Source organism: Ochotona princeps, chromosome 1 (genome assembly GCF_030435755.1).
Source record: "Ochotona princeps isolate mOchPri1 chromosome 1, mOchPri1.hap1, whole genome shotgun sequence".
Taxonomy (NCBI): Eukaryota; Metazoa; Chordata; class Mammalia; order Lagomorpha; family Ochotonidae; genus Ochotona; species Ochotona princeps.
The window spans coordinates 98,185,852-98,210,599 of NC_080832.1; the positions used below are offsets into that span (position 1 = coordinate 98,185,852).

Sequence of the window (24,748 nt, forward strand, 5' to 3'; positions counted from 1 at the left end):
GAGTTGGATGTCCAGTTTGTCTGTTCTTCCACTACTATGATAAAGGGTATCTTCTGCAGGCCCCAATGGTCTGCGGTATTCTTTATGTGGATCTGGGCTAGCTGTCCGCTACTCTGTCTTTCCACTGAGGAGGGCCAGTTCTCATAGGTGGTCCCAAGATCCCAGCCAGGCCAGGTGACCCAGACTCCACTGGACACCCTGTAAGGAGTTATTCCAATAGCCTTCCCTGGACCCGGCACCATGCCTTCTTCCTCACAGCTCATGAAGTTCGCGCCGGCCTAGCTATCCACCAATCGGATGTAACCTGGCTTTCCACCTGAATCCCACCTCCCAATCTTCCAGCCCCCTCCCCAACTCCGCCCACTTGCCAATCATCCCTAGGCATTCACCTGCAGGCGCCAATCCCCTGGGGGCCTGCCCTCAATCCCTCCCAATCCCCACCCCCTATACCTGGCTGACAAAAAGGCTCCCCCAGGTGCAGCTCGCTCTCTTTCCCGGCTCTTATCCCTCCCTCTCTTACCCCACTCTTATCTCGGCTCTTATCCCTCCCACTCTTACCCCGCTCTTACCCCGCTCTTCTCTCTCTCTCTCCCTTTCCCTTTTTCTCCTCCGGACTTTCACCACCTCTACCCGTTCCTGCCCCGTTGGAATAAACCTCCTAAGATATACCTCGTTGCGTCTGGTGTGTTTCAGCTCACGGTAAAGAACCAGGTTGTGGGAATTAGCTGCGCGTAATAATATCGGGATAATATCGTAATATCGTATGAACTAGAACTCTCTCAAATCTTTTTAAAATAACTAACACACCCCACCCCCGGGGCTCATGGACCCACCACCTATCTTGCAGTCAGGCTGAAAGAACCTGGGGCAGGTGAACTGGGCCACCTTCCAAACTCCCTTTCCAGGGGATCACGGACCCAGCACCCACCACACAGACCTACCAAAGACATTAATAACAAAATGGTTAAGTCAGCTAGGTAGATAGAGCAAATTACTAGGGTTCAAATCTACAGTAACAATTTTTGCCAGGCTAGATTGCTCTTAGTTCAAACCTCATCTAGAAAGAAAGCACTAACTGTGATTTTTATAGGCTCTATGATTCTAGTATCTTCTGTATTCCAATGCTAATCCCACCATTTCTTACTACCTGCACGTCAAAGTCATGTTAAGTGAATAAAGGTGGTAGAATTTCAGTGCCAACTTCTGCACTTGTCTATTCAGGATACCAAATTAGCACAAATAACAGTGATCAGAGGGGCTAGGTTAAAATGCTGTCTGCAAGCAACGATTCAGTAAATGGTGGAAGGATGAGGACCAAAATAGGGTACATATGAGACAAACGTTAGGGCACTGAAGGATGCGAAACACTGAGGAGATAGGAGTCTCCATGTTAAAATAGTAGCAGTAACTACAGAATGGTTATAGCAGTAGTAGTATCAGGAATGATATAATTATTCCTATATTCAGAGGAAAATGAATTCAGCTTTTACTGTGTTATTTATGCTATCACCAAAACTTTGCACAGTTTGTATGACACGGACAGTATATCTTTACAAACAGGAAAGCAAGAATGAAAGCAGAAGTTTTTAAGTGTTAAGTTAGTGGGCTTAAAAGTCAACTATCCATGGCTTTAAAATAATAGTACCATTGTCTATACCTACAATGTCATGATACACTTAAATAGAAGAATGGTGGACTTATGGCTGTTGCAGAAGAACTATTGTAATAATATAGGAGAAAACGGAGTGTGTTTGTAGGGGGGTAATGTGGAGGGTGGAAGGGGAAACCCCTGAGTCTGTGGAACTGTAACATGAAAAAAAAAAAAAAAACACCTGTAGTGTGAGCCAATTCTGCAACAGTACTGCGGCAGAAATTCCATCAACTGTACTATGGAAAAACCCTGGCTTAAGGAATCAGTAACATTCCAGGGCCTCACAGCAGGAAGTATCCAAGCAGGGTCTGAATCCAGGTGTGTCTCATTCCAGACATCCTAGGCATCTTTTCTTTCTGTTTGTTTTGAGCTTGAGTGAAGTTTTAACATCTCCCTTGTTTTTCTCATAGATAAATTCTTTATGGCTATTGGACATTCTCACAATTATTATTAGGCTTCTGTATGTTGGTTAACCACCACTCTCAGCTGGGATTATGTTCTTTTTTCAAATATTGACTTTATTGTACTTAAAAGAGTTAGAGGTAGAGACAAATAGACACACACACACACAGAGTGAAGGATCTTCTGTCAACTGGTTCATAGCCCAAATGGCTGCAATAACCAGATCTTGGCTAGTTTGTAACTGGGAGCCAGGATACTCTGTATGTCACGTCTGGGTGCCTGGACCCAAGCATTTGCACCATCCTCCACTACTTTCCCAGGCCATTAGTAGGGAGCTGGATCAGAAAGTGGAGCAGCCAGAACGTGAACAGACACTCATATTAAGATTGTCCAAGCCTGCTAAAATCTTGGCCACTTCAAGTGAGTGGCACAAGAATTGCCCAGCCATTTCCTAACTGGTTGAAGGAGCACCAGTGGAAACATCTTTCTTTAAGGTCCCCATCCAGACAAGGAAGGATAAGGGAGGGCTTAAAAATTCCAAGACTCTTCCGAAAAAATCTTTGGTGTCTCCCCCTTTCTCCTTTGAACAGGTATTCTGTCTCCTGGCTCTCTTCCAGGAGGTGCTTTCCCCTCCCCTCTTCTTTTGATGTTTACCTGATCACTTTGTAGATAAAACTTCTCTGTCTGCAACTGATTCTTGGTTTTTAAATTTCCATACTAAGCGGAGGAAAGGACCCACTGAGCTTTTCTGGTGACACATATGGGATGCTGGTGTGTAGGCAGACATGATTAGCTTGCTGCACCGTGGATCCAACCGCATGTTCTTTTCTTTCCTTTTTTTTTTTAAGAGTAATGATTGTCTTGTTAGACATTTCAACAAGAACACTAGCTCCACACTAATCTTTCATTCTGGTTTGCTGCTTCTAACTTGTACCTGCTCTTCTGTTTTGATTTGAATATCCCCTGCAAAAGGTATCAAATCCCTGTGTCTCACAACACTGCAAATTTAAATATGAATCCCTGGCATTTTTTATCTAAATATGTAGAGCAGCTACTCTTGCTACTCCACTAAGCACTGCAAATACAGTGGTGAAGAGAACAAAGAAAAAAATATTTCATGGATCTTGTGCCCTGACATGGAACACAGGAGAATAAAAAAAACGAGTAAAAAGTCTAAATATGAAAAGTTCTAAGAACATGGACATATGAGGCAGAAATCAAAACATTACACTTAAGGAAAATGTCCTTAAAGATGTATATATTCTCTCTCTTTTTTCTTTTTTCCTTTTTTCTGCCTTTCCTTTCCCTTTCCTGTCTTGTCTTTTCCTTATTAAAAGACACTTACAAGACATTTATTTTAGTTTTCTTTGAAAGGCAGTTACAGAGAGAGAGAGAGTGAGTGAGTGTTGTTCTTTCTGCAGTGCCCTTCTCTCTATACCACTTTTGTCCAAGCTCAGTGTCTGGTTAACTGAAGCTCATCTCTCGTGTCTCAGGCCTTTTATGCTCACTATTACTCTCTGGCACTGCATATTGTATTTCTTACCAGTTTGCAGAGTTTTGTCTGTGTAGCTATTCATGTGATTGTATTGTGATGTCTGTTTCCTCCACATGTGTTAGGTTTCATGACAGAAGGTACTCTGTCTCTTTGGTTCAAGTAGCACCAGTGACAGGTACAAAGTGAGCTGCACAGTGTACATTGGGCAAAGATACTAATTCAACACCTTTTGTATGCAGAGCACCATGATTCTTTTATGTGCGGCATTATACTTAAATCTTTAAAATCACTTCCCACAGACTACTGCATTTTTCTACCAGAGGGAATATGAAGGCGTCTGTGGAATGATTGAAATTACACAATCTCTTAGAGTCTGGATGCACATGGGCTTTGGTTGGTGACGTATCAATGGGTCTTTGGCTGTTAGGGAAATACGAGCAAACGAAGACAGTTATTTCTCAGATGAACAGGCACAGGAAAGAAAGGAGTACCAGATACTATCTTTCAGCTTTGAGATATTGGCTGGGCTATGCCATTGTTATATTTGTACCAAGATCATTCTGATCATTATATCAGAAGCAAAAACCAGAAACGCTTCAGAACTATTTCTGCCAAAACTCCATAAAATGATAGATTAGTTTTATTTATATTTGTTTCCTTGGCAACAGCTATCTGAAAAGCACTATAATAGATGTTTAGTAAATGGATGGTAAAATGAATAACTTTGCATGTCAGTAATAATGCTTTTTCTTTCTATAACATTTTTCTTTTGGAGACTTCTAGACAACTTGATTTAGAAATAAGTAACTAAAGGCAGGGATTTCAATATTGTTTTGAAATGGTATGGACATATTTTATAGAGTTGAGTGTTAAGAGTTGTTTTTTTATTTGAACTTTTAAATTTTGACACAACATTAAAATGTATATGCACAAAATTCATTAGATGCATATTCTAAAGTTTTTCAGGCATCAATCATGTATTTATAAAATAAAATACAATTTTATAAGACAGTGAATATAGCTTCTCGCTAGGGAATTTAATAATATGTTGAAGGGTCTATTTAAAAAAATTCTAGTATACGAAACAATTAGGGCCAGCATTGTGGTATAGTGCTTTTTTAAAAAAATATTTTTTATTTTATGATAATAGTTAAAGGTGCTGCTTGCAATGCTGACATCCTATTTGAGCATCTGTTCAAGACTTGGATCCTCTGCCTCCCATCCAGCTCCCTGCTAAGGTACACATTTAGGAGGTGGTGTGAAAGCCCCTGGCTCCTAGATTGGGCCTGGCCAAACCTGGGTCATTAAGAAGAAACAATTGAAAACATGAGAAAAAAGTTGTCAGCAGTATTAAAGGCAAAGAATCTCAGTTTTCTGGACAGATAACCTCTAGTGTCAAGCAGAGATGAGAGATTTATTTTAATAAAGGGCCAGTGAAAAGACCCATTGAACAGGTTTGCTACATGAATCTTCGTCTAAACAACTTTATTTAGTCCTGAATCACATCCTTGTCATTTCTTTTTATAGATGTATTTATTTATTTATAAAACAGAGATACGGAAATAGAATGAGAAGCAGAAAGATCTTTCATCCACTGGTTTACTTCTCTAATGACTGCAACAAAGGCTAAAGTGTGTTTGCTAAAAGTTGATCTCATTATGTCTCCAACGAAAACAAAATCAAACACATGTACCTAGTTTGATGCTAACTGAACTGCAAGTTGTAAAAATTAAATAATTGGATTACCTGAGAGTTGCCAGTTTCTATTTTTTTTCATAAATGTAAGCTTTGTTCACTATTAGAACTGGAGAGGAATTTAATTCCCAAATCTCAGATTACCTAGGATTCATTGACAGTATTCGAAAGACTACATTCTGTGCATAAAGCCAAACTGTAGCTTTAACATTTGACCTCAATTTTATTGAAATGTGTACTCTTCCGTTTCCACCTACTGAACATTGTAACATCTAGATTTATTTGAAACCCGAGCCATGTGAGCAAGCAGAGCACCTCTGGCCTTATTTTACCGGTGACATCATGTTGTCTGCTCTCTCTTTTGGTTCTTGTGGAGAAATATTAGAATACCATCTTTAAATCCAAAAAAAAAAAAAAAAAAAAAGAGCCCAAATGCAGGAAAACCTGAGATGAGAGAATGAATTCTGTGAATACAGAAGCAGTGTGTGATGTTGTTCTTCCAGAGTCTGCAATGCAGAGGATGAATCTGCTCGTGCTGATAATGGCACTGAGAAAACCTCCTATTAAACAGATTCCAATAATTTTGAAGAACAGATGGTATAGACTAGAGGAAGAGATAAACATTGTATGTTAAACATTTTATTGATCAATTAAAATATCATAATTTAAAATGTTGATTCTACCATGGAAATTATGTGTGCCTGTGAGTGAACGAGAAAGAGAGGATACGTGGGAAGTGAGATGAGAATTCATTATCTAATGTTTAAATGGTCCTCTTCCAACAAAGTAAGAATGAGAATAGTGCCTACTTCTCTCCTCACATGTTTTCTTTCTCCTGTCTCTGTAACACACACACACACACACACACACACACACTTTACCCAGCCACCTACCATGCAAGCAGATGGCTTCTCTTCAAGGTGTTGGGGAAATAGCTTGGAATCAGGTATCCCCAGGCTTTGGGAAATAGCATCTTCCTGTTTTTAAGACCAGTTTGAAAAAAAAAGTACAATAAAGAAACCACCTGTGTGGATTTGATGAAAAAATTCAGGCTGTAATATTAGCAGCTCTTTGATAGACTTGTCACAGAAAAAAAAAAATACATCCTTATCTTCCAGTACTTCATTTTTCAGCGAGTGAATTCCTGAGAACTGAATGCCATAATCTCAGTAATCTGGTTGACACTAATTTTCAATCATGTTAAACTTTCTTCTCAGTTAACTATGAGTGAGTACTTCTATCCTGTTTAAGGGGTGCTTTTCTTGGGTATATCAGTCAACTCATGAATGATGAGTATTTGAATAAATCACTAGATTCCCCTAAAGTTAAATGAAAGCATGAAGGAAAAATCACACTACCAATCATTTTGCACGATATATATTTAAATATTTAAGGCAGTAGCATGTGAGTTAAAAACATTCTGTTTTTTTTTAAACAGACTAGATCATTCAACGATTCAAATAACACTAAAATGCTATTTGACTTTGTTCACATGTTTATATGAAAAATATTAGGCTAAGACTTAATGCAGAAATAAACTCATTAGGTATAAAGATAGAGGAAGATAAGAAGCTTACAAAAGGTGCTGTGTGCCCTCCTCTGTGTGTCCGCCTCAGTCACCCTCAGTAGTCCAAGCTATGTCCGAAGCTGGTGTAGGCTCTGTTTCTGACAATGACAGGCTTGTAGTAAAAACTGTCTTCCCCACCTAAGTTATGGAGCCTGATACACTGAATACCATACAAAAAGGGGGCTTTCCTGCCCTGACCCCATCATTATTCTCAGGATCTCTGCCCTTTGCGCTTGATCTCATTTCTACAGGATTTAGACAAGTGTCAGACCCTTGGAATGCTGTGTAATTGTGGCCTTGATTCCCTAACTCTGCTGGGGAAAACTGAGTTTAAATCTTGTGTTGAGAGTATATGGAAGGCTTTGTAACAAAGTTGTCAAGTTATTCCTGAGACAACAGAAGCTCTCGCCATCTGTCAGAAATAGCCATCCTTTGATTTGCTTAGACTTTTTTTTTTTTTTTTTTTTTTTTGGCTGTAGGGCCAGCATTGTGGCATTTAATGCATTTATAAAAGACTAAATCTTCTTGGTTGTATTTGGTGATAGGGAAATGCAGCAGATTCTCCCTTTCCAGATATTATCTCTAAAGCTTTATACTTCTAATGATCAAAATACTGTATTATCAGTGTATGAAGTATCTCTTGGCAAAAGTTACAAGGATGAGGATTGTGGGTGCTTAGTGCGTGATAGATGAACAAGCGCTAAGAGGATGCAATTTGGAACCAAGAGATAACATCCCATAGTTTGTCCGAAGCCCCTTTGGGGTGGGAGAAGTGGGACTACAGTCTTTAATTACATCTGGAACTCATTATTTCTTTTTGGAGCTTCTTTCCAGATCAGCTCCCCCATCAACCACCCATTGAGCAATGGAAATTCCAGATGGTTCCCTCCATATGCCAGTGTTCATTCTTTCTAATAGGATAGGTTGGTCATTGACAGAGTAAGATAGAATAGCCCTGGCCAAGGCAGGACAAGAGCAAAGCATTGGTTACAGTTAAATTACAATTGGTCCAACAATGTTGTTGTTTAAAGTGGGTTGGATAAATATCTGTTTTTCTTTGATGACTCTGAAATGTCTTGAGTTATTTCATGGAGAATATGCTACTTCTAGGTGATGTGACATGTTGATCTTATCACATCTGGAAAAAAAGTGAAAATCTATGTGTAATTATTATGGCTAAAGACTGGATAATTTGTTCCTCCATCTGTTGTACTCTGAGATTACAGCACAGTGGGTCTTATTGCTTATGTGATTTGCTACTGTATGATCTCTGTGCTACAAGTAGAGTCACTTTACTAAAAATTCCCTTAGGCATATGTTGAATTTTACTGGACTTTTGTACAATGGGTAACTTGACATTATCCATTCCATATAATTAAAGAATACACTATCATTTCAAGTATAGTGTATTAAGTTTGTATATGTTTTCATCTGATTTGGAAAACATGTATCACTCATTGTGAATTCCCACCACCCAACAATATTTGATAAATCCTGGTAAAGGGTGGATGAACAAAGAAAATATGGGTAGATTGCTCCAGTAATTTTCAATGTCAAAAGTGAGGATTTAATTGATCAGGTACCTAAGCCAAAATTGATAAACTGAATTATAGCATGGAATACGTAAATGACATTTCTATAGCGGTGCTATTTTGTTTTTAAAGTTTCATTGATTTATTTTAAAGGCAGAAAGTCACAATGATTGGGTGAATGAGAAAAGAATAGGTATGCACATGTGCACATGAACACACAGAATGAAAGAGACAGACTTTTTCATCTGCTGCTTCACTCCCTGGATTTTTGCAATAGAAAGTGCTTTGTCAGACAGAAGCCTGGAACCCAGAAATCCATCCAAGTCTCCCAGGGTGACACCTTCCAGGGTGTACATTAGCAGGAAGCTTGATACTAAGTGTGGAGATGGGTAGAACTCAACTCCAGGCATTCTAATAACACTCTTGTGCTTGACTGAGTTTGATTTAAGTAATTTTTTTTCTGAATGTCTTGAACCCATACAATATGTGCTATCCAGCAACATTCTCCAGATACTATTACTTTTTTGGAAATATTTTTAAATTAGAGATGTGATTGAGATATATGATTTGTTTGTCTTTTGTCCTAAACATTAATTTTGTTCCAGTAGCTAATGAACTCTTAAAAAACAAGATTTATCTATTTTTATCAGAAAGGCAGATTTACAGAGAGGAGGAGGAGACAGAGAGAAATATCTTCCATCAGCTGGTTCACTCCCCAAATTTGCTCAATGACCTGAGCTGAGCAGGTTTGAAGCCAGGTGCTCCCTATGCATCTCCCACACAAGTTCAGGGTCCTAAGGCTTTGGATCATCCTGTGTTGCATACCAAGGTTATAAGCAGGAGCCAACTGGCAGGAATTGGAGCAATCTGGACATGAATCAGCATACAAATGGGATCCAGCTGCTTCAAGTCAAGGATTAGCCAACTGAGCCATAATGCCACTAATGAACTCTGATTTGTAAGATACATAAAGGTTTAAATTCAACAGAGTGGTGTAACATTAATTTAGTTTCTTCATTGTCAACACTTCAATAATCAATAATTTAAAAATTTATTCTCTTTCTTTAACAAAATAGTGGTGGTATAGGAGCAGATAATAACACAAAGAATCAGTCCAGAAACAGTTGCTTCCCTACCTACAATAAAATGTATGTCCCATGGTATAATATGTTTTGGTATTTTGACAGGAGAATCTTGAGGTCATGTAATGTGAAGGAGAGAGGTTGCTTTCTCAGGGAGTGATGGACTGATAAGTTGGGTGGAAATGCTTATTTGCAGAGTTCACACTTGCTTTGCATTCTGATGTATTAGTGGGGGGTGCTGAGGAGGCTAGACCATGACCCTCCTGTGAGAAGTAACTCTGTGTAAAACTCAGGGAGAAGAGGAGGGAGAAGGAGCATGTGGTAGCGATGGACCTTGCCTAGAGATCCCACCTTGGTTCTGCTTACATTCTGCTGGTTTGAACATCATCATGTAGTTTCATCTAAGTACAAAGGAGGCTGGACATGGCAGTCTAATTGGGAACCTAAAAGGAAAAGGGAAATATTGATTTACAAGTTTAGAGCCTCTACCTTTGAAAGGCATGGCTGGTCTTATAACTGGGGAAATACGCAAAGGCCAGGAAAGACAACTCATGTGAATTAATTAGCTTGGGCTTTCAGGCCTTTAAGTACAGCACGAGGCATTGCTTCCTTGATGAGAAATGAGATTATGTTAGCAAAATCAGTCCTTAAAATATTTTACATGTGTCAATAGTCATGTTTTTGAAATTTAATCATAATGTTTTGATTTAATTTGTTATTTAACATCACTATTAAGTTTTAAGAAGTGACATTTAATAGTGGCATATATGAAATATTTACTGTTTTAAATGAGATAGTCTACTTTTAAATTTTAAATTATTATGCTTTTTAAGATTTATTTTGTTTTTATTTGAAAGGGATTTACAAAAAGAGAAGATACAGAGAAAGAGAGAGTTCTTCATCATTGGTTCCTTTCTTAGATGGCCTTAATGCTGGATGTTGGCTAGTCCAAAGCCAGGTGCCTGGATCTTATTCTAGGTCTCCCACGTGGTGCAGGTGCCCAAGGAATTGGGCCATTTTTCTGCCACTTTTCCAGGCACACTGTCAGGGAATTGTATTAGAGGTGGAGCAGCTGGGACTGTAACTGACACCCAAGGGATGCCAGCACCTCAGGAGGAGGATTACCTCTGGTGCCATGGTGCTAACCCTTTCTGTTTTTAATTTCAGACAAAATGTGTGATTATTTTTTAGCTTATGTAGAAATGGTAGAAAAGTTTGTCTAGGAAACTCTATAAGCATGCATGCTAACAGCAAATAGTACAAATATTGCTGATGGCTGATGTCCTGTATTTAATGACAGGCTCCATGTGTGTTTTTTTTTTTTTTTAACTCTCTTAGAAATGAGGGTTTCATATGGCTCCCTGGTGTTTGTAAGCACTTTAGATTTCTGGAATTATTTAACTCTTGAAGGAAATCTATGAATAAAATGAATGTCCTTTAATTTTTATCCTCATTTAACAGGTGAGATAACAAGACATAGAAAGACAGAGCTGCTGGTCTGTACAACTAGTACGTGGTAGAACTAAGGGACTCAGCCAAACAGTCTACTTCCAGAGACAGGGTCATAGCTACTTTTCTGTACCTTCTCAAAGTTCAAATCAAATTTAAAGGGACAGGGCCCGGCGGCTTGGCCTAGCGGCTTAAGTCCTCACCTTGAACATGCCGGGATCCCATATGGGCGCCGGTTCTAATCCCAGCAGCTCCACTTCCCATCCAGCTCCCTGCTTGTGGCCTGGGAAAGCAGTTGAGGACGGCCCGATGCTTTGGGACCCTGCACCCATGTGGGAGACCTGAAGGAGGTTCCTGGTTGCCGGTTTCGGATCGGCATAGCACCGGCCATTGCAGTCATTTGGGGAGTGAATCATTGGATGGAAGATCTTCCTCTCTGTCTGTCCTCCTCTTTGTATATCTGACTTTGTAATAAAATAAATAAATCTTTAAAAAAAAAATTTAAAGGGACAGACACAAATGTTAGGACACTCACTTGTTTGTGTGTTTGAGGCAACTATTAGAAGCATAAACAATGAATTTTGGCTATAACCCTTTGTTAAGTAGTGGCAACATTTATTGATAATAGTTTCTTATCTTCTACCTCTACTTTTTATTAGAGCAACAAGTTTATCAGATAGTTATCTGTGTTAAGTAATAATGTAAGCAGCTGCTGAATTATTGGGAGAACTAGTACTCTGGCAGAAAGAAGAGGATGGCGATTTGTATTTACATTACATCCCTAACACTTTCTTTTTCTCCCGTAGACAGAACTGTCCTGGTGGATACAGAACTTCCATTCCTAAAAGGCCTTTACGTGATGGGGACTTTAGAGTTTCCTGTGGACAGAAGCAATGTTCTGAGCATGGCATGCATGGTCATTGTAGGCGGGGAATTAAAAGTTGGTGAGTAAAAGCACAAGGACTGGGAACATAATGGGAATGAGGCTCTGGAAAGCTCATGTTATCACTAAGTGTGCTTAATGGATATATATATTTTTAAGATTTATTTATTTTTATTGGAAAGGCAGATATATACAGAGGAGTAGAGACAGAGAGGAAGATCTTCCGTCCGATGATTTACTGCCCAAGTGGCTACAAGGGTTGAGTAAGTTTAATAGTGAAGGTTTTCATCACACAGGAAATGGTCAGTGTGGATTCACTTACACCTTACTAGGTGGGACACAAAGATTAGTTACTCCTCATTAGGGTATTGAAGATTTCTCTGCACACCCCTCCTAAAACTGTTCTGCACCTAAACTGTTGACATATGTCCTGTTAGAGTTATAAGCCAGTCTAGACTACCCGAAGAAAAGCCAGGTTCAGCAAAATCATGCTTCAGTGCTATAAAATGCTAAATACTATAATGAAAATAGACACAAGACAGCTGAATAGTAATCTATAGCCATTTTAAGGTGTATAGAACCCGGTTGTATATAAACTAAAATTGAAATGTCAATGAAGAAGTCACAGGATGTGGTTAAGAACTTGCATTTTTTTTTAACATATTGGTTACTCAATACTATGTCAATTAACTGCATAACGTTGTAAATTGTTGCTGATGTTAGGTTGGGGCTTTTAATTGATTGGGATGATACTCTGCCGGCTCTACCTTCAGACCAGAGATAGTCTCCCCAACAAGCCATTGAACTTATCTGGACGATAAGATGCTGGACTCTATGCTTGGTAAATGCTTGCAATGAAAGAATCTCAACTGAACTTGAACTGTGGTAATGCAACAAGGTGGAGGAATCCATCATAGGAGGAGGGTTTGGGGAGGGGTGGGGGGAAATCCCAGTACCTATAAAACTGTGTCACATAATGCAATGTAATTAACTAAAAAAAAAAAAAAAAAACAGTGAAGGTTTTCCTTCAAGAACTCCAGTTGTGGACAAAGCTAACTTCTATTGCTTATTTTCACATGCCTGGCATCATCAGATAACACTTCTATTCCAAGAACTTCGTCATTCAAATTCTTATTTCAGGATTTTTTTGTGTGTGTCTTCCAGACTCTGCCAGTTTTCCTTTTAGTTGTTTGTATCAGAATTTACTCATGGCCCATTATTTCAGATGTCAGAGGACAAGTTTGATATCCTTTGATCAATTGACTCAGTATAAAAATTTCAGCTGCTTTCCTGATAAAGTTTGCTTCAAACACATCTGAAAAGAAGCCTTATATGCTAACACTGTATTTGATAATATTATACCAGTAGTGTGTCAATGGAAGGAAAAGAAAACGGAAAGAAATAGGAGAGAAAAAAAAACGCATAGAACAACCACAATATATTGGAACTATGTGGTACAAGTAGAGCAAAAAAGGCAAGAAATTCACCTCGTCCACGATTATGAACTAGCTCTGTCTCTCTATCTCCCTGGATTGTTAGCAAGAGAGCCAGAGAAGTAGTAGTTGCTAGAAGACATCCTTCCTGCTGGGAAGTGAGACATGAAGCTGGAGTCACAGGACAGATAAAATGGAGTGGCTCCAGTAGAGTATGTTGACAAGATCTGGAACAATGACTTGCTTAAATAAGAAAACAAACAAAATCCTGTGTTGTTTTAGATAGATTATCTAGTTGGAACTGTTATAGGCAGTAAATATGAAAGCTGAAATGCAATGTGGACACTATTCCCGAACAAACTTCTCCTAAACTTAATAAAGCAATTACTGTCTTCTCCAAAAGATCATTTTAAAAGAAAATGACTAGAAATAATAATATTTCACTATAAAGTACTCATGAATATTCCCAAATGTAAATATAAATTTAAGTTTTGTATCAAAGTCATTTATTTCCTACAAATACGCACATACACTTACACATGTGCTTTAAAGCAACGAATGTACACTTCGATTATCCTTATCCTTAGCTTTTGCATCTCTGAGTGAAGCTCTGATTGCCACTGAGGTATCTGTTTGCTGCAACACCACTGAACTGTCATGCTGCTTCTTGGTGCATGGCTCTCCAAGTGCCTTTCTGCTGTGGGCCGACCCTGTCCTATTTCCTGGAGTGGCTCCCTCTCTGGTTCTCTTCCAATAATCCTTCTCTGTCTGTTTTAACATGTCCTCACCCAGTTTCACCATCTTCTGTAATTAGAATTAATAGGCCTAGAGTAAGAACATTTTTTAAGGTCCTTAATATCATACAAATTCCATTTCAAAAAATAAGTTCGCGCATTTTCCATATTGCTCAGAGTTGTGAGATTTCTTCACTTGTCCTAGCGTTGGTTCTAAACACATTATGTTTCATTAAAAAGAACTATTCCATGGTGGGACCTGACCTATTATGAATAGAGTGACAAGAATATAGCAGTTAACAGCATGGTCTCTAAGTCACATAGGCTGGGATCAGATACAACCTATCTCATGTTTGCTGTTTGATATTAATCAAGTCAACCTTTGGTCATCTCAGTGTCTTCATCTGCCACATATATAAAATAACCAAAGAAACTACGTTAGATGAATGTTGTAATCAGTAAATGTAATACTGTATACTATGTTCTTTGCACTTGTTAGATTGTTAGTTATTGACCAGGGTGTAAACAAAAATAGAAGGATATGAATTGGTTAAATTGAGGAGATTAAAGTAAAGGAACTATTTACAAAACTGGAAATGGGGCTGGGCATACTTCAAGAATAGTAAAGTAGTGTGGCCTTACCACCTTTAGCATGAAGAGAGAGAAAGAAGTCTGTGTTGGAATCTAGAGGTAGAAGAGGACATGTTGAAATGCTAACCAGATGAAGATATGGCCTTTTTTATGACTAGAAATTGGCACACAAAGGGACTTCTGGAAACAAATTCTGTGACCTCATTTTCTTACCTCCCACCTGTCCATTGTTCATGCTACTGTTTGGTCAGAAGTCTGCAGAAAAGAGAACCCAGTGAGGTAGAGCAGATGAGTCAGCAGTACCCTGGGGACACTGATGCGAGTAGAGAGGGAAGGCTTTGAAAATGGGGAAGGCAACAGAAAATTCCAATAAGGGAGCTTCCACTCATCATGACTTCTATGATTCTCCTTTTAATACTGCCAAAGATTAAACTAAGTTCTTTACCCAGTCATGTCAAACCATTTGTCTTGCCAACAAGATTGTCAGCTCTGATTCCTACTTTTTTCCCATGTCTTACCTCAAATGTGTGTTTCTACATACATATATTTGTGTGCGGCTTATTTTTATTTTTATTTTTATTTTAGTTTTAGAGAAGTGTTTGCTCACCTGTTCATTAAATTATGTCAGTCTATCCATTCTAGGGAAATATCTTTAGATTCTGATTTTTCCTTCTTAGTACTATTTGATGATTTTTAAAAAAATTATAAACTCATCTAATTAATTGATAGAGATATTTAGAATTTATTCCTACTTTTATTATAGAAAATTTATTCTAGGTTGATATTTACTATTATCAGGTTTTCTTGTTAGTTTTAGGTTTATAAGGTCACATAATATCTAACGTGTGGCTTGAAAATCTGAATATTTGAAGAGAAGTAATATTGTACCATTTTCAAGTTTCACTTTATATTTTTCAATTTTTTTTTTAAATTTCACCATGCCCAGCTGTATTTTTACTCATCCCTAGATAATGATGTATTTTTCTTACCCTGTTTCACCCATGTGTTCCAAGCCTAAAGGTTGCTTATTGAAATTCATCTGCCAAATTCTATGTGCATTACGCCTGAAGGAAGACTTTCAACCCATCTGTCCAATTTCACCACACCCTAAAGAAATCCCAACATGAATATGATAGTATGAGTAGTTAGTAAACAAACTTAATAGATGTGGACATTGACAAGGGTGCTGCCAGAACATGTCTGCTATCTTATGCCATTTGATCTAAGTCCTATCTTTGTGAAATTGTATTGCTTGGTGATCCTGCTTTTAAGACACTATCAGCGGACCTTTAGTAGAATCATTGCCTGCTAAAGTTAATAGGAAAATTTAAGATCAAAACCTTGCATTGAAGTCTACAGCATCAGTGTCAAATTCAGTTGCATTCTTTGTTCTGTGCGTGTCTCATTAGCCTGATGTTCACTAGTATGCCCATTCTTATTGTGTGCTTTCTCAGTGTTTAAGATGAGCCAAATACCATGGAATATATTCAGTGTCAGCTTTTAAGAGCTATCTCAGTAAAATAATGGAGACAGGGAAATAAAGGCACAATTACATAGGTTATATCTTTCAACCCAGAGGAGGCCCAAGGATGGAGGAATAGGTGTAAATAGGAAATTATAGAGTGTGAGTATGTGTGTATTACAGGATTTATATGGAATGATGACAGCAAATGAAATTTCTTGGGCTTATTCATTATGCTAAGGTATTTGCATTTTGTCTTGATAACAGTAGTGAAAAGTGATGAGGCTCCTATGGTATTTCAGTAAGTAAAATGTAAGAGATTAAATTAAGGCATTGGAGTTAAAGAGGAAGGATTGCATTAGAAAGACATCGGGAAGATAAAATAAAATCACTAGAACCTTGCAACCTTTTTGGTGTGCGTTGTGTAGGAGTTGTTGACACATGCTGGGTTTTTGGCTTAGGAAATCCACATCATTGGAGGTAAAATGAGTGGATTTCTTTTCCATCACTTGGTAGTTTACTGATCCTGGGCTACTTACATGAACCAGCTATATCTTAATTACCTTATTTCTGTGATGGGAATAAGAGTGTTTATTTCATAATTTTATAGAAATTCAGTGAGCTGATACTTATTAAGACTCTTGAATATAATATATTTATAGTAAATCTATAGACTTATATATCATAGATTTAAATTTTGATGGAATGTAAGAATAGTAGTACCTGAATGGCAAGTACATTTATGAAAAAGAACCTAGGATTAAAATGTATTTAGATATATTTATTGAGATATATTAAAAATATATAATCTCTAAGTATACTTAGTATAGTGTATTTAGTATACTAGATATATTTAGCATATTTATATGTAAATAGTATATGTTGAAATATATGGCATATTTCAAGGTATAGTATAGTGTAGTATAATTCAAAATATACTGTGTATAATATATTGAGTAGTTCCCAGGCAAAGTATGAAATCCAAAGTGTGTCTGCTTTCACATACGTAAATATAATGACCACCACAATTTAAACAATTGATATTAAACTTTCTTGAGCAAAATGTGTGACTTCAGATCATAGAGATGAGAAGGCAGTAGACCAGTCAAGGTTTGGGCAGAAGTTTCAAAGAGGATGACAAGTGCAGAAGTCCTGAGACAGAAATATGTCTTACGTTACTAAAGGGCATAAAGTCAGTCATGGTCGCTGAAGAATTGTGACAAACAACAGAGAGTTTATGGTGATCACGATGCATTTCCTGATGTAACTGGATTTTAAGATTAGCAATGTTGTTATCTAGAACATTGGAGAACAAAATGTGCAAATTATGTTAGTTGCTGTTTTTTGATATTTCATTAATATGGCTTTATTCAGATAGAAATGAGGTTAGTACCTTCATATAGACATCCCAGTGTCCTGGATTATAATTCTAGGTTTGCAATTCATTTTCCAACTTTTGAAAAGTCTCCCGACAGAATGTTTGTAGTTGTGATGTTACAGAACTCTTTGAGTGTGTGAATCATCTGTTTCAATGCATTGTTGAACTGAAATCCAGTTAAGGACCATTTCTTCTCCAAGGACCATTGTGTTTTAATGATGATGATAAAGTGTAGAGGCTCTTTTAGCTAGCTAAAACACGCATCCTTCCATTTGTGCTCCAATAGCTTGTATTTGTAGTGAATCCTTTTTCCACTTAGTAGCTTGCAGTGATTTTCTCTTTTGGTCTATCCTACTAATTTATATTGTTATGGCTCTTTTCATTTCATGACTATGAAATGGTATTATTTCATGAACGTCTTTTCTGTAATATGATTGACCTTTACAGAATGTTTTATGACCTCTCCCGCATAGTAGGCTTCTGATAATACACTGTGTAACTAGTTAACGTATACATGAGTGAGTGGAAATAATGAGGCTTGTTGTTAAGCTCCATGCTTCTTTCTAACACATTCAATTTCCTTCTATTTAAATGCCTGCATCTGTGAGGAAGGAATTAGACTGTGTTTAAATGACTACAACATGTTTATTCTCTCATATAAAAGGATCAAAGTAAATGTAAAAACACATTGAGAAAGTTGGTGATCTTGTACAAAACTCTTTTCTATTTTTATAATCTGAGTAGGAAAATTGATATAAGCTGCCCAACTCAAAGTTTGTTCAGTAAACACTGGTTCTTGAATGTTTCCAATATTTATGTGTTTATCCATGAATAGCTATATGAACCCATTCTAATCCACAGTGTATCTTCTAAAGGAGACATTGTTCCCATGCTTTGACTTGTCTACCCTGTTGTATGTGATATTAGTAATGTCAACACGTTTTGGTCCAGATGTTCAACTTGGTAGAGAGTATTTTATTTTTATTTGGAAGGCAGATGGAACAGAAAGAAAAGGAGAAAGAGAAAAGGTCCTACATCTGCCAGCTCACTACCCAAGTGGTCAAAATGGCTAAAGGTGAGCTAACCCAAAGCTGGGAGCCAGGAGCTTCATGTTGGGTTTCCTGTGTGGGTTCAGGATCCAAGGAACTTAGACCATCAACTGCTCCTTTCCCAGGCCATAAGCAGAGAGCTAGATAGAAAGTGGAACAACCGGAATATGAATTGGTACTCATATAGGATGCTGTTGCCACAGGATAGAGGATTAGTCTTCAGCGCCACTACACTGGGCCCTTAACCTGTTTTCAGTATTGGATATGAAAAATTGTCTTGTAATACGTTATACAAAGAGTGAATAAAATTAACTAAGAATAGTGAATTTGCATAGTATGTTATAAAACAATATAACATAAAAATAACATGCTATAAAATAGTCGATGGTTATCATGCCACAACATGTTAAGCTACTACTTAAGATACCTACCTGCCACTTTGGATTACTGGTTCAAATCTCACCTACTCTGCTTCCAATTCAACTTCTATCTAATTCAGCTGTGAAGGTTGTGGATAATGACCAGATAACCATGTTCCTGTTGCCCACCTGAGACACATAAATGGGAGTTTCAGGCTCCTGGCTTCTGATTTGTGGTATAAATCAGTGAATGAAAGATGTCTTTGTCTCTGTTTCTGTTACCATTTCAAATAAATGTATAATAAACAAATGCTTTAAAAGATACATTTATAGAAATAATCAGTTTATGTAGATTTTATGTAGATCTGAAAATGATTTTGCTTTGGGCATAATTTTTTTCATCTTTACTATTTGATCAAGTTTTCAAATTGTATCATTTAAAACTGCTATACTCAGTATTTTCTGTTTATTATCTGACTGGTTGGATTGAATGAACTGCTATTTTTATGGACATGTCTATGTTCCTTGTAGTTTTTTAGATTTTCTTTTATATATTTTGATGTAAGAATGCTAGGTACATACATACATTTTTTTTTTTTTTTTGGCTTATGGCCTTTTATTTTTTTAACTCATGGATTACGCAAGGAGATTATGGGAATGGCAGACCATACCAAAGATTTCTCTCCATGAGCCTTACGCTTCCCACGCAGGAAAGTCCTGGCAGTAACCTGGAGCAAGGCCAAGGAGGATATGTCCCTGCAGGTAGCTACCAATGCTAAAGAAAACTGCGATTTTACATGATCCATTGTTGTGCTTCCCCTTCCACCTCCACATTGGATATTAGCTGTAAAACACCTGAAGTCAGGAAGAAAGGAGAGCTTGCAGGATGTTTGGTAAGCCAAGGCACTCCAGAGCACCGATCACTCCAGCCCTTGTTCTTGATCTGGCTGAGACTTAAGAGAAGATGTGGCTGAATGTTCAAGCTTCGTTCTCCTGTGGTTTGAGTGCTTTTTGCAGTGCCAGTGGATGGAACTGATCTAAGCAGACGCTAACCTGGTCTCCTAGCAACAAATGTGGATGAGATGAGAGTCCAGTGCCAAGAGATACAGGTTTAAAATTGTTATATCTTACCGGTGAAGTGAGTTCCTTCATTTCTATAGGATATTTCCTTTTACTTTCCATTGTTTTATGTAGAAGAGTTGATAAAATATTGTCTAGTTCACAGTTTCTGGACAAAACATTTTGAAATATATTCTGCTGGCATCACAGTTTCTTCTCACAGAGGAGACAGTCGGTGGTAGCATTTATAATATGCTTTTAGAAGCATTGTGGTAAATCATAGTATGTTGTGGTTGCTATTGAAGGCTGCTAAATTAAGATTGAGCTAAGAAGAAAGGATTTCCAAAGAGATGGCATCTGAGTTGCGATTGAAGATACGTTTGCTAGTTGGGAAGAGGGTTGGCGCAGTGTCAGGCAGTGGAATCCTACACAAGGAAGCACATGTCCTGTTTAGGACTGGTGTTTAGCTCAACTACTGAACATGAAAGAGAAGTTAGGAGAGAGAGGAAGGGGTTCTAAATTGCCAAAGATATTCCTATCTGCTATTTCAAAACACCTTTAAATGTATACAATTGGAAATAGAAAAAAAGACTCCAGTCTTATTTATTGCACTTTTTAAGTGCACTTTGGGCATTTGTCTTTACCCATGTTTCATTCTAGCTCTTTAAGACAAGTTCCTTTAAATAGAATCACTGCAGCAAGAACATGGTGCTTTTTAAGTACAATGGGGGTTACCTAATTTTAGACCATAGAAAGCTTTTAATAATAACGTACAGCAGGGCCAAATTTGGAGGGATGATTAAGAAGAAAGAAAAGGCTAGAGGCTACGCTGTATGTAGGTCTGAGAGTTTTAAGGTGGTAGTGAGACTTTGTCATGGGTTGGCTTAGTACAACGTGTGAGGAGTCATCTAGATAAAGGGGCCTCAGTGTAAGCTATGTTTATATTTGCTTCCATCAAAGGAGTTTTGTAATAAAATAATCAAAGGTCCTTTTTCACTTACTCTTACCTATTGAAGTTCATGGAATTCATTTGTATCATATTCCCCAAACCATTATAATGGTTACCTTTCATATACCAGGAATTATTTTCTTCCACCTCCCCAGGTGATTTAGCATCTGGAACATATTCTATCTCATTCCATTGCCCACCTTCACATTAAGTCATATCAGCTTCCTGTTAACCTCGTTCCTATTCCTACATATTCGCATGTCCTGGGTAGTACTTTTTACATCTATAGCCCAAATCCACTACTTAATAGCTGTGTAATTCTTGACACATTGCTTAACTCTCTTTGTCTCAATTTCCTCATGAGGACCTCAGTAATATTCACACGGGATATGAGACTGAAATAAAAATGTGCATTTTAAAAACACATAGAATGTCTACAACATGGTGAAAATAAATTTTCCCTTCCATTATAAATGTATGGTGGAGGTTTTTCCCTCTTGCTACAGGTGAGAGCAGTTTGCAGTAGGTTTACAAGATTGTTGAGGGATGAACTTCACTCTTCCCAGCATCTTCTGTCAGAAGTAGCTATACTTTACAAGTTAAGCCTGTGCTGTCTTGGGCGACTGCCTCATCTTTCTTTGACCCCTAGGATTGAGAATAAAATGAGTACTAAGTCTTAAAAGGATTCTGTTCCCTGAGCTTTTGTGAATTTAAGAGGCTTTGCATTTTAATGTTGAAATAGCTTGGATTTCCTTGGATTTTACCTTTGCTCATTTTTACCTAGTTCCTGTTCCTCATCTTTCTCTTGCCCCGCATTACAAAAAAAAGAATTGAAATGCTGGTCGTCTGAGATACCAAAAGATCATGGCAGGCTGACTAATTTCACCCAGACTTTCTGCGAAAGCTCCACATGTGCTGTAGTTTTGGGTTGCATAATTGATTTAATCTCTGATTTTAAAGGAATGCTGAACTGTTTTTGTGGGACTCTGCATACATTTCTCTAGGGCAAAAACTGGCCTACTTTTTTTCTCTCTGGTATCTGTTTAGTGCTAGGCCATTTTTCCCCCAAGACTTTAAACTACCCTCCGTGAAATAAATGAAATCACAGTTGGAAAACAGCTTACTGGACAGACTTATAACCGCAAGATAAGAATTACACCATACACATTTGCTTAACATTCTCCTCCCCTGCTTTCCTCCTTTCTGCTCTAGCACATCTTGGTTTCAGCTCTGAGGAGACATTAGCCTTTCTGCTGAGGCCTGGCATTACCTACACAGAGCGGCAGCATTCCTTAGCATCTTATTTGAAAAACACAGTCTGTGGGTTCTGATCCTTGCTTGCTTGCCCTTCGACCTGTTTTAAGACTCTGGAAAGATTTGTTTCCTCTAGGAGTCCTGCTTTCAACAGTCCCATCTTGAATAATGAGTTTGTGAAGGCTAGGCTATAAAATAGGTATGTCACAAGCTTCAGACTCACCTGGAGTGTCTGATAGTGTAGGGTAGCATGGTGGTGGGTGAATGTTTTGGATTGCCTTAGAGGTCACTTCATTTTTGGTACTGTTTTCAAGAACTGCTAAAGTGGAAAATTTTGTTTGCTAGTATGAAGATTTTTGTGACCCTATTTGATGTATAATTTGGAGATTAATCCCTTTGCTTCTCAAACATTATAATATTTCCTGTGTTCTCATCCATGTTTCAAAGAAAGTAGCCATGCTGAGACCCATTCTCATTAACACTGTTGTAGAAAATTCCAGGAAGAATTCTCATGCTGTAGAAGTGATGAAACATTGTTTCTATTAGTAGCATAAAATCAGAAGTCATTTTGAATTGCTATGTGAGCATCAGAACATTACATTTTTATGCTGCTAAAGGAATTTGAACTTCAAATGTGATATATCACTTGATTAATAACACACAATTACTGAATCTTTCTTCAAACAGACTGTGTTACTTGTGGGGTAAATTTAGAGAAGTCCCTTGACCTCTAAGCTTCTTTATGTGTGAATATTTAAAGCTTGAATCAGAATCATGCTAATCCGGTTCCTTGCAAGAATTAAATGCTAAAATGCATTAAGAGAATTTGAAAGTCATCCATTCTTAGCGTATTAGCTAAGTCTTGCAATAAAGATTTACAACAGATAACTTATTTCTTGGTTCTTCAGACTCGGTTGGACTTGATATTGACTGGCTTATTCTATTCAGCTTTGCTGTACTATTTCTGTTAGTCAAGTATTCTTCCTTCATGGCACAGAGCATCATTATAGTGATCTGCTAAAAACTTGCCAAGTCTGCTGAATTGCATTAACTACATTAACATCACATCAACCCAAAGTTATGGGCTAAAACAAGTCATACCCGTCGGTATTAGGAAATCAGGAAAAATATTGTGCCCTAATAATGAAAAAGAAATGAACATTTCTGAATAATAACCAAGCTTCCTTCACAAAACTATGCAAAATCATGCCTTTCCTTCCTAGTCTGTAAACACAGTCTCTGTTCTAGATAGTATATAGCACCAGTATTACACTTCTGAAATTCAGTTACAATTACTGGGTCTTTCTATTTTTAAATTTCAAATTACTTTGAATGATACACATTTTTTCTCTTTTTTTTTGTAAACAGGTACTTCAGAAAATCCCTTAGAAAAAGAACAAACACTTCTGATTCTACTTAGAACCTCAGAGAGAGTCTTCTGTGATCGTTTTAATGGATTTCCGATTGACCCAGGAATAATTGGTAAGAATAGAATTTTTTTTTATTTTTATTATTTGTGTTACAGTTGGATAGGCTCAGAGATTTTCCCCTTTTCCAAGAGTGTGTGTGTGTGTATATATATATTTAATTAAAAAGCTAAGTAAACATGCCTATACTTATGGCGCCATTCGTGTCTCACATAACACGTACTGAACTCCAGACATTGTTCTGGATAATTTCTTTTTATACTTTGCCTCACTGGGTTTTCTTTGAGCAATGACCAGTTTATAGAAGTCAAAACTCAGACTGTGCTGCCATTTGGCATAATAATTTACACCGCTGCTTACGATGCCAGCCTCATAGATTGGAGTGTCAGTTTGAGTTCCGAGTCCTGGCTGCTCTGCTTCCAATCCATCTCCTTGCTGGGGTGCCTTAGAATGCCTCAGAAGATGACTCAGATTCTTGGGCCTCTGACCCCCACGGAGAAGGCAAGGAATGGAATTCTTGACTTCTGTGTTTGGCCTGACCTCAAAGTGCTTTTTGTGGCCATTTGGGGAGTGAACTAGCAAACAGAGAATCTCTCCCTGGTCCCTTCTTCCTGCTTCCCACCACTCCTTATTGCTTTGCCTTTCAAATAAATCAATAAATGTATCTTAAAAGAAAGTGAACATCTGGTAGGATGAAAAACTTGCACAAACCACATAACTTTCACTTAACAGACTGTAAGTGTATACTCAGATTGTTCAGAACTCCAGTCGGAACTGACTCTGTCTGCCTTGTAAAACTATTATGTAAGAACTCCACAGTCATTTTTTTTTTTTTAGCAAGAAGATAATGTTAATTATACTTTTAAATATGTTATCCTTCTCTCTATGTGGATGATTATAAGTAAAGAGAGATTTCCTTTTGTATTATGCATTTTTTCTTTAATATTCACAATTTTAAAATCCCGGATATTTTCAGTTATTTTCTTTCTCTCACTTTGATTATACTGCATCATCTTTTTAGCTATTATGCTGTCATGTATTTTAGATGTATTAATTAAACAGGTAGATTACTGATGACATTAATTATCTATTAGATGCATTGTCATGTTAAATATTTTCAGTTCACCTGATGTTCTGATAAAAGAAAAACCATCATCCTATTTGAGGTTTCAGAACATTATGAGATAGAAATTTAATTTTTGCCTACACTCATCAGCTCCCTTTCTGCATCTCAATATTCAGTAGAATGGAGACAATCATGTTTGGGCAGTATAATATTTGTTAATTGGTTTCATGG

General features: G+C 37.5%; 1 protein-coding gene across 1 annotated transcript in view; it reads left to right on the forward strand.

The window, feature by feature from the left end:
* The window catches only part of PKHD1 (PKHD1 ciliary IPT domain containing fibrocystin/polyductin), a 440,412-nt gene that overhangs the window by 276,030 nt on the left and 139,634 nt on the right, over positions 1-24,748 (forward strand). The window contains exons 52-53 of the mRNA XM_058662233.1: positions 11,680-11,817; positions 23,393-23,506. Of these exons, the coding sequence (XP_058518216.1) occupies positions 11,680-11,817; positions 23,393-23,506 (252 nt within the window). The remainder of the gene's footprint in view (positions 1-11,679; positions 11,818-23,392; positions 23,507-24,748) is intronic.